The sequence below is a fragment of the Taudactylus pleione genome, unplaced genomic scaffold (genome assembly GCF_031769625.1).
Source record: "Taudactylus pleione unplaced genomic scaffold, aTauple2 ptg000129l, whole genome shotgun sequence".
NCBI lineage: Eukaryota > Metazoa > Chordata > Amphibia > Anura > Myobatrachidae > Taudactylus > Taudactylus pleione.
The window spans coordinates 21,330,001-21,344,664 of NW_028284531.1; the positions used below are offsets into that span (position 1 = coordinate 21,330,001).

Genomic DNA, 14,664 nt, shown 5'->3' on the forward strand with positions numbered 1-14,664 from the left:
TGTTGACTGTGTAGATGGGAGGTTATTAGTAGAATAGCTTATGGAAGTAATGTGGGCGGTTCTGAAATTTGTTAAACCTGCCTGATCAGGTGAGCTTCCACGGAACGCATGATGGTTTGGAGGCTAGAGGAAAGTTTTGTTGTGTGGTGGGAGGGCATTCCTCAGAGTGGGTGCAGTCCGACAAAAGTTCTTTAACCGTGAATGGGGAGCAGGTAATCAGTGTGGACGACAGACGCAGAGGGGAGGGGTTGAGCTGGGAGATATTAGATATAAAAGAGGAGAGATGTATGTTGGTGTAGTTTGGTTAACAGCCTTACGTGTAAGTAGAAGTATTTTATCTTGAATTCGGTACAGGCACCCAATGTAAGGAATGTCCAAGCGAAGCAGCAGTAGAACGTTTTTTGAGATAGGTCAGTGTAGTCTCTGCATTCAAAATTAATTAAACCGCTTCCTGAGCCTGGTTAAGGGGCATCCTACGACTACATATATGCTTTACTTTTTTGATGTATGGCATGCTCAAGAAAACCATGCATTTAGGTCTACAGGACAAATGAATGCTATTTGTTTCCTGTTACTAAAAGATAAATGTTAATCTTTCACTGGTGCATACTTTTGGTAAGTTCTCCTCTTCAATTTTTAGGCTCTCAGTAATGATATTGTCAGGGTTTCCAGTCGTATTGAAGATTTGGAAAAAGAGTTGTCTGAGAAGAATGGTCAGCTTCGCCAGGGCAGCGCCAATGACCAACAGCGTATACGGGATGAAATTAACAATCTGAGACAAGAGAAAGACCTGTTGTTGAAGCAGAGAGTGGACATAGATGACAAACTGCGGCAAGGGAACCTTCTTTCTGCTGAGGTAACACCGTTTGTATTCTGTACATCCTACTAAACAAGAGCACACGACAAGCAGAAGCACTCAGCTCCATTATACAAATCATAAGCCATGAAGTTTTATTAATGTACAGAAAATACTTCAACGTAGAACAATTATTTGGAACAGTATGGAACTTGCATTGGAAAGCAATGAAATGATGACCTGGGTGTCCTTTTAAAAGAATTGGCACAAGGCAAATGCTCTCTGATGGCCTGGACCAAAAACTGACCCTGAGAACACTACAATTTAATATGTATGTGTAAAATGATAACTAAATGACCAGTCTTTCATTGTTAGGTTCTATGCAAATGCTGTTCTGCTTAAGGATTAATCTAAAGATATTCTAGTGATATAAACTGGTTTGTTGTCCTAAAAGCTTTTGCTGCCTGCCCTGCATGCATTTTCCTCCCAAGAGATGGTTTATTGCTTATTATACTTAATATGATATAATAACAGTTGCCATCATGCTCCTATCACCACACACTTGTGGTTTTCAAGTCTACAGACATCTTTCCCCAGGTATCTCATATGGTTTCCTCCTTGTAGATCAGGCCTCTTTTGGATATTGTTGCGGCCACATCTCTATGCTAATATACAATGAATCTTATGATTTTGATAGAATGACATTGCAAATTCAGTATACACCGGTAGCTTACTGCTACCGATGTAACTGTAACTAAGCACCTGAATGAGGTTGAAGGCTTCTATCCAGCAACGTGTATATTTAAGCAGTAGAACATAGGTTGTTTTTAGACCATGAGTTCTCATTCCTTTCTAAAAGTAACTAATGCCAGTCTCTTGCTTTACCCTTCTCAGGAAGAGCGAATTCTGTTCCAGCTGGATGAGGCTATTGAGGCTCTTGATGCTGCGATTGAGTACAAGAATGAGTCTATCACTCGCAGGCAGCGTGTTCTGCGTGCCTCAGCCAGCCTGCTCTCCCAGTGTGAAATGAACCTCATGGCAAAGCTGAGCTATCTGTCGTCCTCCGAAACCAGGGCTCTCCTATGTAAATATTTTGATAAGGTAAAGTGTCTCTCTGCTGAAAACCAAGATCTGCTGCATTCCATAGTGTTTGCTGAATGCAGATCTAATGCACAGTGTTGCTCAGCTGGACTTTGCAGACTTTCAGACTGTATTGGAAACATTTGTGAGGATATACCCTACTGTAGGAGCCACATGCCTGAAGTGCCCATCAATGCTGGAGCAGCATACTGCCTCTCAGATTTACTATTAGTTAAACTTTTCATTTAGTGATAGTCATTAAACTTTAATAAAACAATTAATTAATCCAATGTAAATTGTATTTGTGTATAATATCATGTTGCATGTAAAAAAAAACACTTTAAAAGAAGCAATGTGTGTAACAGAGATTGTACATTATTATTAATACAGTGCAAGCAGCCATGTCAATTTATATATGTGTTGATCACCAGTGTACTAGAGGGTTATGTTATCCATACCCATCATGTTATCACTATGATATAGTACACTGCAGATGGGCAAGAGGGAAACATCCTTTGGTCTAAGGGGGGTTGGATAGCACCTTGAATTTTAGTGCACGTATAACTTACACAAAGTGAAGGCAGACTTCTTTTTGTGTTGGACCAATATTTATTGGAATGCACATTATTGCATTATCAGTGATATGATCAGTCATTAGATAATTGCTAGGCTACATTTGCAGTGATGGCACTAGTCCTTAGTATGTAGGCTGCATTCTCGGTGATATGATTCACCATCAGGGAATTGATGGGCTACATTTGCAGTGATGGCACTAGTCCTTAGTATGTACAGTGCATCCAGAAAGTATTCACAGCACTTCACTTTTTCTACATTTTGTTATGTTACAGCCTTATTCCAAAATGGAATTAATTCATTTTTTGTCCTCAAAATTCTACACACAGTACCTCATAATGACAGTGTAAAAAGTTTTTTTTGAGATTTTTGCAAATTTAATTAAAAAAACAAACTAAAAAAAACGAAGAAATCACAAGTACATAAGTATTCACAGCCTTTGCCATGAAGCTCAAAATTGAGCTCAGGTGCATCCTATTTCCACTGATCATCCTTGAGATTTTCCTAAAGCTTAATTGGAGTCAACCTGTGGTAAAATCAGTTGATTGGACATGATTTTGAAAGGCAGACAGTGCATGTCAGAGCACAAACCAAGCATGAAGTCCAAGGAATTGTCTGTAGACCGCCGAGACAGGATTGTTTCGAGGCACAAATCTTGGAAGTTCGGAACCACCAGGACTCTTCCTAGAGTTGGCCGGTCGTCTAAACTGAGCGATCGGGGGAGAAGGGCCCTAATCAGGGAGGTGACCAAGAACCCGATGATCACTCTGTCAGAGCTACAGCATTCCTCTGTGGAGAGAGGAGAATCTTCCAGAAGGACAACCATCTCTGCAGCAAACCACCAATCAGGCCTGTATGGTAGAGTGGCCAGAAAGAAACCACTCCTTAGTATAAAGCACATGGCAGCCCGCTTGGAGTTTGCCAAAATGCACCTGAAGGACTTTCAGACCATGAGAAACAAAATTCTCTGGCCTTATGAGACAAAGATTGAACTTTGGCGTGAATGCCAGGTGTTATGTTTGGAGGAAACTAGGCACCGCTCAACACCAGGCCAATACCATCCCTACAGTGAAGCATGGTGTTGGCAGCATCATGCTGTGGGGATGCTTTTCAGCTGCAGGAACTGGGAGACTAGTCAGGATAGAGGGAAAGATTAATGCAGCAATGTACAGAGACATCCTGGATGAAAACCTGCTCCAGAGCGGTCTTGACCTCAGACTGGGGCGATAGTTCATCTTTCAGCAGTACAACGACCCTAAGCACACAGCCAAGATATCAAAGGAGTGGCTTTAGGACAACTCTGTGAATGTCCTTGAGTGGCCCAGCCAGAGCCCAGACTTGAATCCGAGTGAACATCTCTGGAGAGATCTGAAAATGGCTATGCACCGACACTTCCCATCCAACATGATGGAGCTTGAGAGGTGCTGCAAAGAGGAATGGGTGAAACTGCCCAAAGATATGTGTGCCAAGCTTGTGGCATCATATTCAAAAAGACTGGAGACTGTAATTGTTGCCAAAGGTACATTAACAAAGTATTGAACAAAGGCTGTGAATACTTATGGTACATGTGATTTCTTAGCTGTTTTTTTTTAATTAAATTTGCAAAAATCTCAAAAAAACTTTTTACATGTTGTCATTATGGCGTATTGTGTGTAGAATTTTGTGGACAAAAATTAATTTATTCCATTTGGGAATAAGGCTGTAACATAACAAAATGTGGAAAAAGTGAAGCGCTGTGAATACTTTCTGGATGCACCGTAGGCTGCATTCTCAGTGATGTGATTCACAATCAAGGAATTTGCCGTGATGGCACTAGTCTTTAGTGAATATGTAGGCTGCATTCTCAGTGATGTGCTCAGTCATCAGAGAATTGGTAGGCTGCATTTGTAGTCATGGCATTAGTCCTTAGTGAATTGGTAGGATATATTCTCTGTGATGTAATTAGTCCTTTGGGCCTGATTCAGAGATTTACGCTACTGCAATCGCAACTGCGGTCTCTCACGAATCGCAATTGCGAAAATGTGCTAATGTCTTCCAAAGCTTCCCTGAGCATAAGAACGCCCACTGTTGCCTTCTCATATCCATCTGACGTGCAACACCATAAACATCGGGAACATCGATGCAGACCGGACAGGCACGCAACTTCTGAGTCAAGTCTGACCTGTCTCAAACACAGCGTCTCTCCTGACACGCAGATAGCTCTCATGCTGCGAAGGAGACCGCAATGGCTAATTTATGCACGCCCGTGAAACAAGGTTTAAACGGTCAGACACTGTTGCATTTCCTTAGCCGCCCTCTGTTACCTCCCCCATATGCTGACTACCTGTCAGTCACTTTGCGAGTGAATCCTCTCTGTGTATTGGTATGCTGGATTCAATGTGATGACCCTAGTCCTTAGTTAATTTGTAGACTACATTCGCAGTGATGGCAGTAGTCCTTAGGGAATCGATAGGCTGCATTTTCAGTACTGCGATTAGTCCTTAGTAATGCTGTCCATAGTGAGTTGCTCATGTGCATTTTCAATATTGGTATTCGTGGGCTGCAAAGTCAGTGCTGGCTTCCATTCCTAGGAAATTGATGGGCTGCATTCCCATGAAATTTTTTACCCCTACTCTGTTTTGAGATCAGTGCACATTATCTGCAGAACCCAGAGCCAAAGTTACAGAAAGTTTTTTGTTTTTTTTGGCAATAAAAGTAGTAGAATAGCACTGTTTTAAGTTACTTGGCTTAGGGTAATAATACCACAGGACAGGATACCAGATGCTGCTATTCAGGTGTTTCCATACCAATTCTTCATGTTGTGTGTGTATATATAGGTAGTTACACTGCGTGAGGAGGAACACAAACTACAGATCTCCTTCTCTGAGCTGGAAATGAAGCTGGAGGAGCAGCAGCGCCTGATATGCTGGCTTGAGGTTGCACTAGAACGGCAGCGCCTTGAGATGGATCGTCAACTTACCTTGCAGCAGAAGGAGCATGAACGGAACATTCAACTCCTACTGAAGCAGTGTCAAGGTGCAGTTACATAGACTTTGTCTAGATCAAAAGTAGGGTTGTCTGTACCTTTGTAATGGAAAATATACAGGTATATGGGTCATACCTACCGACTTCTCAAATCTCCCTCCCCGGGAAAAGCCTGCGATTTACGGATCTGTGGGGAGTGGGCGGGGCTAAATGATGCGATATACATAATTTAACCCTGCCCCCTTCATATGGACCCATAAATTCTCCCTAGGAAGTGGGAAGGATGCGGGAGATCTGCCTATTCTTTCAGGGGTGCAGGTGGCTACCTGAAAAATCGTGAGTCTCCCGTTACTTCGGGCAGAGTAGGCATGCATGATATGGGCTAATATCACATTTCCAGCATTATATTCCCTCCACTATCATCTTTTGAGTCCATCTAGCAGTTAACCAACTTCACTTTGGAATTTGGAAGTAGTGTTCCGTTCGAGTGATAAGATGTAGAGGTTTATTTACAGAGCGCTTCTGATCGTGTTTATTCCCGATATTTAAAGGGGTAATGCTTTCACTAGTCGTATCTTGTACAAACACGATCAGAAGTTCCCGGTTTTACAACAACAAATTCCATCGCTTGGCTGTACTACTCTGTTGTTCAGCATTTCGGTCACAGTGTCTCGGTGCCTAAGCTTCTCTAGGCTTGGTTGTTCTTCTGAAGAAAGAGAGGAGCGCCTCCATGTGAGTGCTAATGGAACATGTATCAGGCTCTCACAGAGCTTCAGATTTCGATCAGGAGCAGGAGGTTGATTATGTCAGCAGCAACATTATTTTTCTTCTTGGGGTTCCATAGGGTCCACAGGAATTACTGTGGGGTATGTGGTTGGAGTGATCCAGGCACCAAACAGTTACAAGTTTGAGCTCCCGGGATGCACTGTGTCCTCCTCCATATATATCCCGCCCCTGGCTACATGCACTTCGTTTTTTGTTTGGTGCGCAGGATCAGTGCACCTTGTAGACAGGGGACTGTTCTGGCAGTCCCAAGCTTTGTTTTTTTTTAGGTTTTTTTTTTTTTACAATGAATAAGCCGTGCTGCTGCTCCATCTACCCCCGCCGGCGCCACAACACCAGTGAGGCAACTGGTGATTCGGTGGGCGCCAGCGGAGTTTGACTGGATGCTGGGCCCAGGACTGCAGCCAGAAGACACGGGGATGCAAGTAAGGTGGTTTCCCGCTTGCGGGGAACCACGTGGCAGTCCGTGCCTCCGGCAGTGGAGACCTGCCGGAGGTTGCTGTAGTGGGGAACCGGGGACAACTGCTTCTCCCACCAATATGGTGCTGGGGACAGTGGCGGCGGCCATGTAAAAAGCTAGTCAGCCCGGTGGACTGATACAGGCTAGGGGAGGTAGGCTCTCCCCGGCAGCCCCTCCCCCAGCCCAGACGCCGATCCAGCAACGAGGTTTTCGTGCGTCTGGGTTACTCCTCCCTGCCTCCCTATATGAGACGTCCAGAGACCACTTTCAGGTGCTCTACTGTAGCACGACTCTCAGGAGGTTTGGTCAGTCTCCCTGTATACCTCTCCTTTGGTGGCCAGAATTATACAGATCTCAATATACTACTAAGCCTTTGTGCATTTGGTAGTTGACTAAGAGCCTATTGTGTGCGTGTGTGTGTGTGTGTGTGTGTGTGTGTGTGTATATATGTGTTTTATATATTTTTATATATATACAAAAAAGAATTACAGATGCACAACTCCAACATTACTCATATATATATATATATATATATATATATATATATATATATATATATATAACATTTTGCAATAGAATTTAGCAAATAATAAGAGGTTTTGGCATAATCATGGCCATGGTTATGGGCCTATCCACCGCGCCCAGGTAACCTCTGAGGGTAGGTCCCTAAGATACTCTGGTTGAAATCCAGAGCGCAAGACACCCCCAAACCAGCCCAGCTGAGCCACCCCAGAGCATCACTTCAATAAGGAAAGGTGAAGTGTAAAAAGGTGTAGGATAGATGAGAGCAGCTGCTGCTGCATATAGTGAAGTGAAAAAAATACATATATATAAAACAAACAATAGAAGTGGTAAAAGTGCAAGAAAGGAAAAACACTTTTATTATTTGCAAAATTCTATTGCAAAATGTATTATTATATATAATGAGTAATGTTGGAGTTGTGCATCTGTAATTCTTTTTTGTATGTTTGCAACAATAGTTTCCACAGGTAGCACCTCCCATTGTATATATTTTCAGGGTGTGCAGTCTAGGGCCCCCTTTCCACATATTCTATTTAGTGCGCTCCTATGCACACCTGAAGGTGTAAGACACCTTCAATCTAGGCTAGCACCCCTTCCCACCTGTCCCTTATTGGTTTTAAGCAGGGATCTGGCATTCTGACTGCACTTTAACAAGAGGCACAATCTAGGTAAGTCCTAAAAATGTTTACACTGTAGTGCAGGTGTGGGTCCCCTGGATTGCTTTGGTTGGGCTGTTTCAGGGCATCGCATTATATACACATTTTTCTTTCAAACTGTGTCTATTCACTCAGCGATGCAGGTTCTCAGGTCCATGGTGTCCACCTTCAAAATGGTGGAATATGCTCAGTTCCACTCCAGACCACTGCGACAGCTGATTCTCTCCCGGTGGAGCTGGAAGTACCAGTTAATAAGGTTACAGACGATGCGTCTTTCTCCAGAGGTTCGGCTTTCCCTCTCATGGTGGCTGCAGACGTTTCGTCTGAACAGGGTTCGTCCCTTCTGGATTCCAGATTGGGTGCTCCTCACCACGGATGCCAGCCTCCGCGGATGGGGCACAGTGACTGTTCATCACACTTTTCAGGGAAGATGGTCGACCAAGGAGGGTCACCTATCCATAAACATCCTGGAACTTCTTGCAGTATACAGGGCACTCGTTCAGGCACAGGATATACTAAAGGGCAGGCCCATCCAGATACAGTTTGACGACGGTTGAGGTAGGCTACCGCGGTCACATCAGGGAGACACTCGAAGTCTGGCAGCCATAGCGGAAGAGACAAACATTCTGGCCTGGGCAGAATGTCATCTTCCAGAAATCTCTGCAGTATTCATGCCAGGAGTACTCAACTGGGAAGCAGACTTCCTAAGTCGTCAGGATATGCACGCCGGGTAATAGGCTCTTCACCCGGATGTCTTTCAGATCCTAGTGGACAAATGGGGACTACCAGAGGTAGATCTCATGGGCTCAGGCCACAACCACAAGGTCCCCTGGTACGGGTCCAGAACGAGGGATCCCTCAGCCGATTTTGTGGACGCTCTAGCAGTGAATTGGGACTTCAAGCTAGCATATCTTTCCTCTGATCTCCCTCCTCCCAAGGGTCATCAGGAAATTCAAGCAGGAGGGCGGAACAGTAATACTGATAGCCCTTGTTTGGCCCAGACTCCATTGGTTCACCGACCTTCAGAGTCTCTCTATAGAAACTCCATGGCCTCTTCCTCTAAGGCCGGACCGGTTAACACTGTCCCTGCCTGCATCCGGGCCTTTCTCGTCTGTATTTGACGGCATGGCTCTTTAATATTCCGTCTTAAGTGCCAAGGGTTTTACTACCTCTGTAATTCAGACAATGCTTAGGGCACGAAAGCCTTCCTCTGCCCGAATCTATTACAGAATTTGGCACTCGTATTTTCAGTGGTGTTGTCATAGAAAATATGATCCTGAAGTTTTAGGGTCTCACAGTATTGCTTTTCTCCAGGCTGGGTTAGACCTGGGTCTCCGCCTGGCCACCCTGAGAGTTCAGACATCTGCACTGTCAGTTTGGTTTCAGCGAAGGATCGCTCTTCTGTCTTATGTTTGGACAGTTTTTCAGGGTGTTCGGAGGGTTGTCCCTCCGGTAGCTCTGTGGGATTTGTCTTTGGTTCTCAGGGTTGTACAGGCTCCCCCATTTTAATCCCTGAAATCAGTAGACCTTAAGTGGTTGACCGTGAAGACAGTTTTTCTTGTTATTAGCTCCTCTGCCTGCAGGGTCTCTGATTTGGCAGCCCTTTCTTGTCGCTCTCCCTTTTTGATTTATCACCAGTATAGAGCTGTTCTTCGTACCACAGCGGGTTACCTTCCTAAGGTAGTTTGCCGTTTTCATGCATATTGAAGTAATAGTTGTTCCAGTCTTCAGACCTCTCTGTAGGTGAAGCTTCTCTGGATGTTGTACGCGCCCTCCGTATCTAGGTGGATCGTACCAACTCCTTGAGGAAATCTGATTCTCTTTTTGTGTTGTATGGCTGTTATAAGCGAGGCTGGCCAGCTAACAAACATACTCTGGTTAGATGGCTTCGTAAGACGATTTCTAGGCTTACACACAAGCTGATTTCTCTGTTCCAAACACAGTGACAGCACATTCTACTCGATCTGTGGGACCATTGTGGGCGTTTCGTCGTGGTGCCTCTGCTGAACAAATGTGCAAGGCAGCCAAGTGGTTTTACGTCCACACTTTTCTCAAATTTTATGCCTTTGATACTTTTGCTTCTCGGGATGCTTCCTTTGGGTGCCGGATTCTCCTGTCGGCTAAACAGGAGCATCCCCACCCTTAAGGGAACTGCTTTGGGATATCCGCAAGGTAATTCCTGTGGACACTATGGAATCAGAAAAAGAAAATAAGAGATGGTATAACATAACTCTTTTTCTTCGAGGTCCACAGGGCACCCACCCTAACGCACCTGGTTGTTATTGGGTAATCGATTTTCATTTGTATTTCAATGATTCCCTCTTAATAGAGTGTTTCTGGTGTACAATTGTCCTTACTTCTCCTGCCTTGGGCTTGGTAACAAACTAAGGGGTCTATTTACTAAGTAGTGTTTGGAGACAGAGTGAAAAGTGATAAGGTGCCAGCCAATCAGCTCCCAACTGCCATCTCACAGGCTGTGTTTGAAAAATGACAGTTGGGAGCTGATTGGCTGGCACCTTATCACTTTCTTATCACTTTTCACTCTGTCTCCTAACACTGCTTAGTAAATAGACCCCTAAGTGCATGTAGCCAGGGGCAGAGTATATATGTAGGACGACCCAGTGCATCTTGGGAGCTAAAGCTTGTAACTGTTTGGTGCCTGGATCACTCCAACCACATACTGCAAGGTAATTCATGTGGACACTATGGACCTCGAAAAAAAAGAGTTAACAAAGGTATGTTATACCATAACTCTTATTATTTACGAAGCATCGAGCTTCGTAAATAAACCCCTTAGTGTTTTATTGTTGTAAATGCTGAATTGTACACTGCATGTTTAGCTGTTTTGCTTTAAAGCCTTTTTTGAAAACCTAAAGGGAGAGTAGATCGTGGTTTTATTGATAAGTTTTCACTGGGCTGGAGGACTGGATGCGATTTTGAACTTATTTAACGCACCTTGTTGCTGAATGTTGTCTTTCTTTATTTTTTTTCTTTATTTGTTTTTACTCTTAACAGACCAAATGGGTGAGGGGCTGGCTGGAAGTAAGAGACAGTATGAAGGTAGAATCCAGATGCTTGAGAAGGAGCTTGGCTGGTATATGTGGGCACATCAAGAGCTGAGCCAAAGACTAAATAAACTGGCTGTCCCTTCTCTAAACCTTCCTGGAACACATGCAAAAGGTAAGGGCGTTTTCATGAAGCTATAAGACGGTGATTGCTGTTTATTGTATGTTGACTCCTATATTATCTTTAAGGAGATGGAAGAGGTCTTTCTACTGCTGATAGACATGTCTCCCTAGCTGGGTCTGCTGAAGAGAATAATGTTGCTCCTGACATAAATAATCAACCTTCTGCTCCTGATCGAAACCTGAGGCCCAGGGAGGACCTGATACATGTTCCATTACCACCCACATGGAGGCGCTCTTCTCTGCCTTCAGAGGAACAGCCATGCCTAGAGGAGCTTAGGCACCGAGACACTGTGACTGAAACGCTGAACAACAGAGTGGTACAGCCAAGTGATGGAATTTCTCAAAGACCTGTTATGTATCTTCCTAAATCCCGGAGAGATGGTCGAAGATGTAATATAACCATGCCCTTGATGTCTAATGTGGAGATGATTGATGTGAGAAAAAACCCACTGTAGAACTGTCTTAAGGCACTCTTATAAGTGTTTCAAGAGTGCAGACAACCGTATCCCACTACACTGATCACATGGATCTCTATAGACTACATTAAACTACTTGTTTACAGCAAGTTACATATTATTGAATCTTTAGATCGTAGTCATACGATTTCACACGGGAGATAGCCTTCAGCTTCTATCCTTCATCTCCAATACAACCAGGTTACCACCGAACAGACTATTGCAACATTGAACACATTTCCTTTCACCAGCCATTGCCAGGGTATTGTTACTAGGCATCTACCATTTATTTGCAAAGCATGCAACTAATTTTTATTTTTAAAAATGCAATTAAAGTGCACAGGAGCTGATGTCTGCGTGCACCGTTAACACCCAGGCAGGGAACTTACAGCTGCTGCTGCTGTTACTATACTCTACTGTGCAATTTCCCCCCAGCATGGAAGGAAGCTAGGATGTACTGTGCTTTACACTTTAGTTCCTGGGGGTCACAGGAAAGCTTAGGGAGGTCCAAAAATAGTTATGTTTTGTAACAGTTACTATACAGTGCCTTGCAAAAGTATTCAAGTCCCTTTGCAGTTTTCATGTTTTGTTGCCTCACAACCTGGAATTAAAATGGATAGTTTGAAGGTGTGCATTCACAGAACATGCCTACAACTGTGAAGTTGTGTTTTTTTATTTTATTTTGGGAATCAAACAGAAAACTTCAGCGTGTATAACTATTCACCCCCCCTAAAGTCAGTACTTTGTCGAGCCACCTTTTGCGGGACTTGCCACATCTTGCCCCTGGGATTTTTGCCCATTCCTCAAGGCAAAACTGCTCCAGTTCCTTCATGTTGGATGGTTTCCGCTTGTGAACAGCAATCTTCAAGTCTGACCACAGATTCTCAATTGGATTGAGATCTGGGCTTTGACTTGACCATTCCAACACATTTAAATGTTTCCCCTTAAACCACTCGAGTGTTGCTTTCGCAGTATGCTTCGGGTCATTGCCCTGCTGGAAAGTGAACCTCCGTCCCAGTCTCAAATCACAGGCTGACTGAAACAGGTTTTGCTCAAGAATATCTCTGTATTTAGCACCATTCATCTTTCCCTCGACTCAAATCAGATTCCCAGTCCCTGCTGCTGAAAAATATCCCCACAGCATGATGCTGCCACCACCATGTTTCACTGTGGGGATGGTGTTCTTGGGGTGATGGGATATGTTGGGTTTGCTCCAAACATAGCGTTTTCCTTCGTGGCCGTAAAGTTCAATTTTAGTCTCATCTGAGCAGAGCACCTTCCTCCATACATTTGGGGAGTTGCCCACATGCCTTTTGGCAAACTCAAATTGTGTCGTCTTATTTTTTATCACTAAGTGATGGCTTTTTTCTGGCCACTCTTCCATAAAGCCCAGCTCTATGGAGTGTACGGCTTATTGTGGTCACATGCACAGATACACCAGTCTCTCCTGTGGAACTCTGCAGCTCCTTGGTTTTCATGATGTGATGCCTCTTGCTTAGTGCTGTTGCAGCCTCTGGGGCCTTTCAGAAAAGGTGTGTTTATTTATACTGACAGATCATGTGACACTTAGATTTCACACAGGTGGACTTCATTTCACTAATTATGTGATTTCTGAAGGTAATTGGTTGCACCAAAACTTTTGAAGGGCTTCATAGCAACGGGGGTGATTACATATGCACATACCAATTTTCAGAATTTTATTTATAAAGGTACTTTTTTATATATAATTTTTCTCATTTCCATTCACCAAGTTAGACTATTTTGTGCAGATCCATCACATAAAATTCAGATAAAAAAAATAAATAAATTACAACCTGTAATTTACCAAAAAAGGTAAAAAGCCAAGGGGGTGAATACTTTTGCAAGGCACTGTAATAGTGCAGATATCTAGAAAATTCTTTCTTATTGTTCATAGTACAGCGCTCAGTATACTTAGAGGTCCCATAATAGACAAATCTCAGGTGCACAACTCCAAATTATTATTAATATATAAATGCAATAGAATCAATAGAGGTGCTAAAAACCTCTATTGATTGCAAAATTCTATTGCATTTATATATTAATAATAATTTGGAGTTGTGCATCTGAGATTTGTCTGTCTTTGTGCCTGCAATTAGTCTCATCAGGTAGCACCTCCCATTAAATATATTACAGGGTGTGCAGTCCAGAAATCTTTCCCATATAGGTCCCATAATATAAAGCAGAAAAACAAGCCACCTACGTGACCAGAAGTCTGTGTACTCTGGGTATTTTCAACAGTCTGAATTCTGGGGAAAAAATGACTCCAAGCTAAAGATTTCCAGTAGCGCTAATCAGGACCTACTCTTCTAGCTGTTTACTGACAGTGAGTTCTGCTTTGTAACTAAAGTTATAGAGCCACAGATTATCTACCTCATATTCGTGTGCCTACACCTGGACAAAAAATGTAGCGTTTCGGCCACTTCTAATGAGCAACAGGATCACTGGCCATTTTTACTACACATGTAGCAGATACGATCCGTCTATCCATTGGACAGTTGGGGTGATTGGACAAAACACTTCTAGACCACACCGGGGTCAGAACACTGCATGCAAGCTCATAGCAGTGATCTTCCGACTAAATTTAATGAACAAAGAGGTTATATTGAGCTGTTTATTGGGCACTGTGCTCTGTTTGTGATTGCACACTCATCAACACGTATAAAAAGCATAACAAGAACTTTAATAGAACAGAACAAGGAAATATACACAATTTTTATTCTTTGACTCTTTTAATAATGTTTTTCAACTATTTTTACAGTATGTTAACAAACATGCTATCCCTAAAGTGGTCTTGTATTAACAAATTAACAAAATTGTTTGTTTTTGTTCTGTCTAAATTGTCCATTCAGTATTCAGGTTTGTGGTGTGTGACAAAGTTCCTTCAACACTTGATTTATGTCTAACTATCCAGCACATTTTCTAGCATGCGTTGCAACACCCACTGCATTTGTTTCCGTGGAGTTGCCCTACTATACTATAGACGACACTGTTGATTTTATAATCTGTGGAGCAGTTTGGTTACTGACAATAGGCCTGTGCTTGTTGTAGAGTTCTGCTGATTAAAATGAAAGCCTTCTACCAAAGAACTTCATCCTGATTCTAAATGATACACTAAAAACACTTCCTCCCCCAAACAGCATGACCACTTACTCCTTGGTGCTTAGGG

At 43.1% G+C, this 14,664-nt stretch overlaps 1 protein-coding gene across 3 annotated transcripts in view; it reads left to right on the forward strand.

Moving 5' to 3' along the window:
* The window catches only part of KIF7 (kinesin family member 7), a 96,563-nt gene extending 83,118 nt beyond the window's left edge, over nt 1–13,445 (forward strand). For all 3 annotated transcript variants that reach the window (XM_088472954.1, XM_088472956.1, XM_088472955.1), the window contains 5 exons: nt 641–856; nt 1,691–1,897; nt 5,266–5,464; nt 10,850–11,014; nt 11,089–13,445. In XM_088472954.1, coding sequence (XP_088329080.1) covers nt 641–856; nt 1,691–1,897; nt 5,266–5,464; nt 10,850–11,014; nt 11,089–11,477 — 1,176 coding nt within the window. In that variant the 3' untranslated portion in view covers nt 11,478–13,445. The remainder of the gene's footprint in view (nt 1–640; nt 857–1,690; nt 1,898–5,265; nt 5,465–10,849; nt 11,015–11,088) is intronic.
* Nucleotides 13,446–14,664: the final 1,219 nt, after the last annotated feature.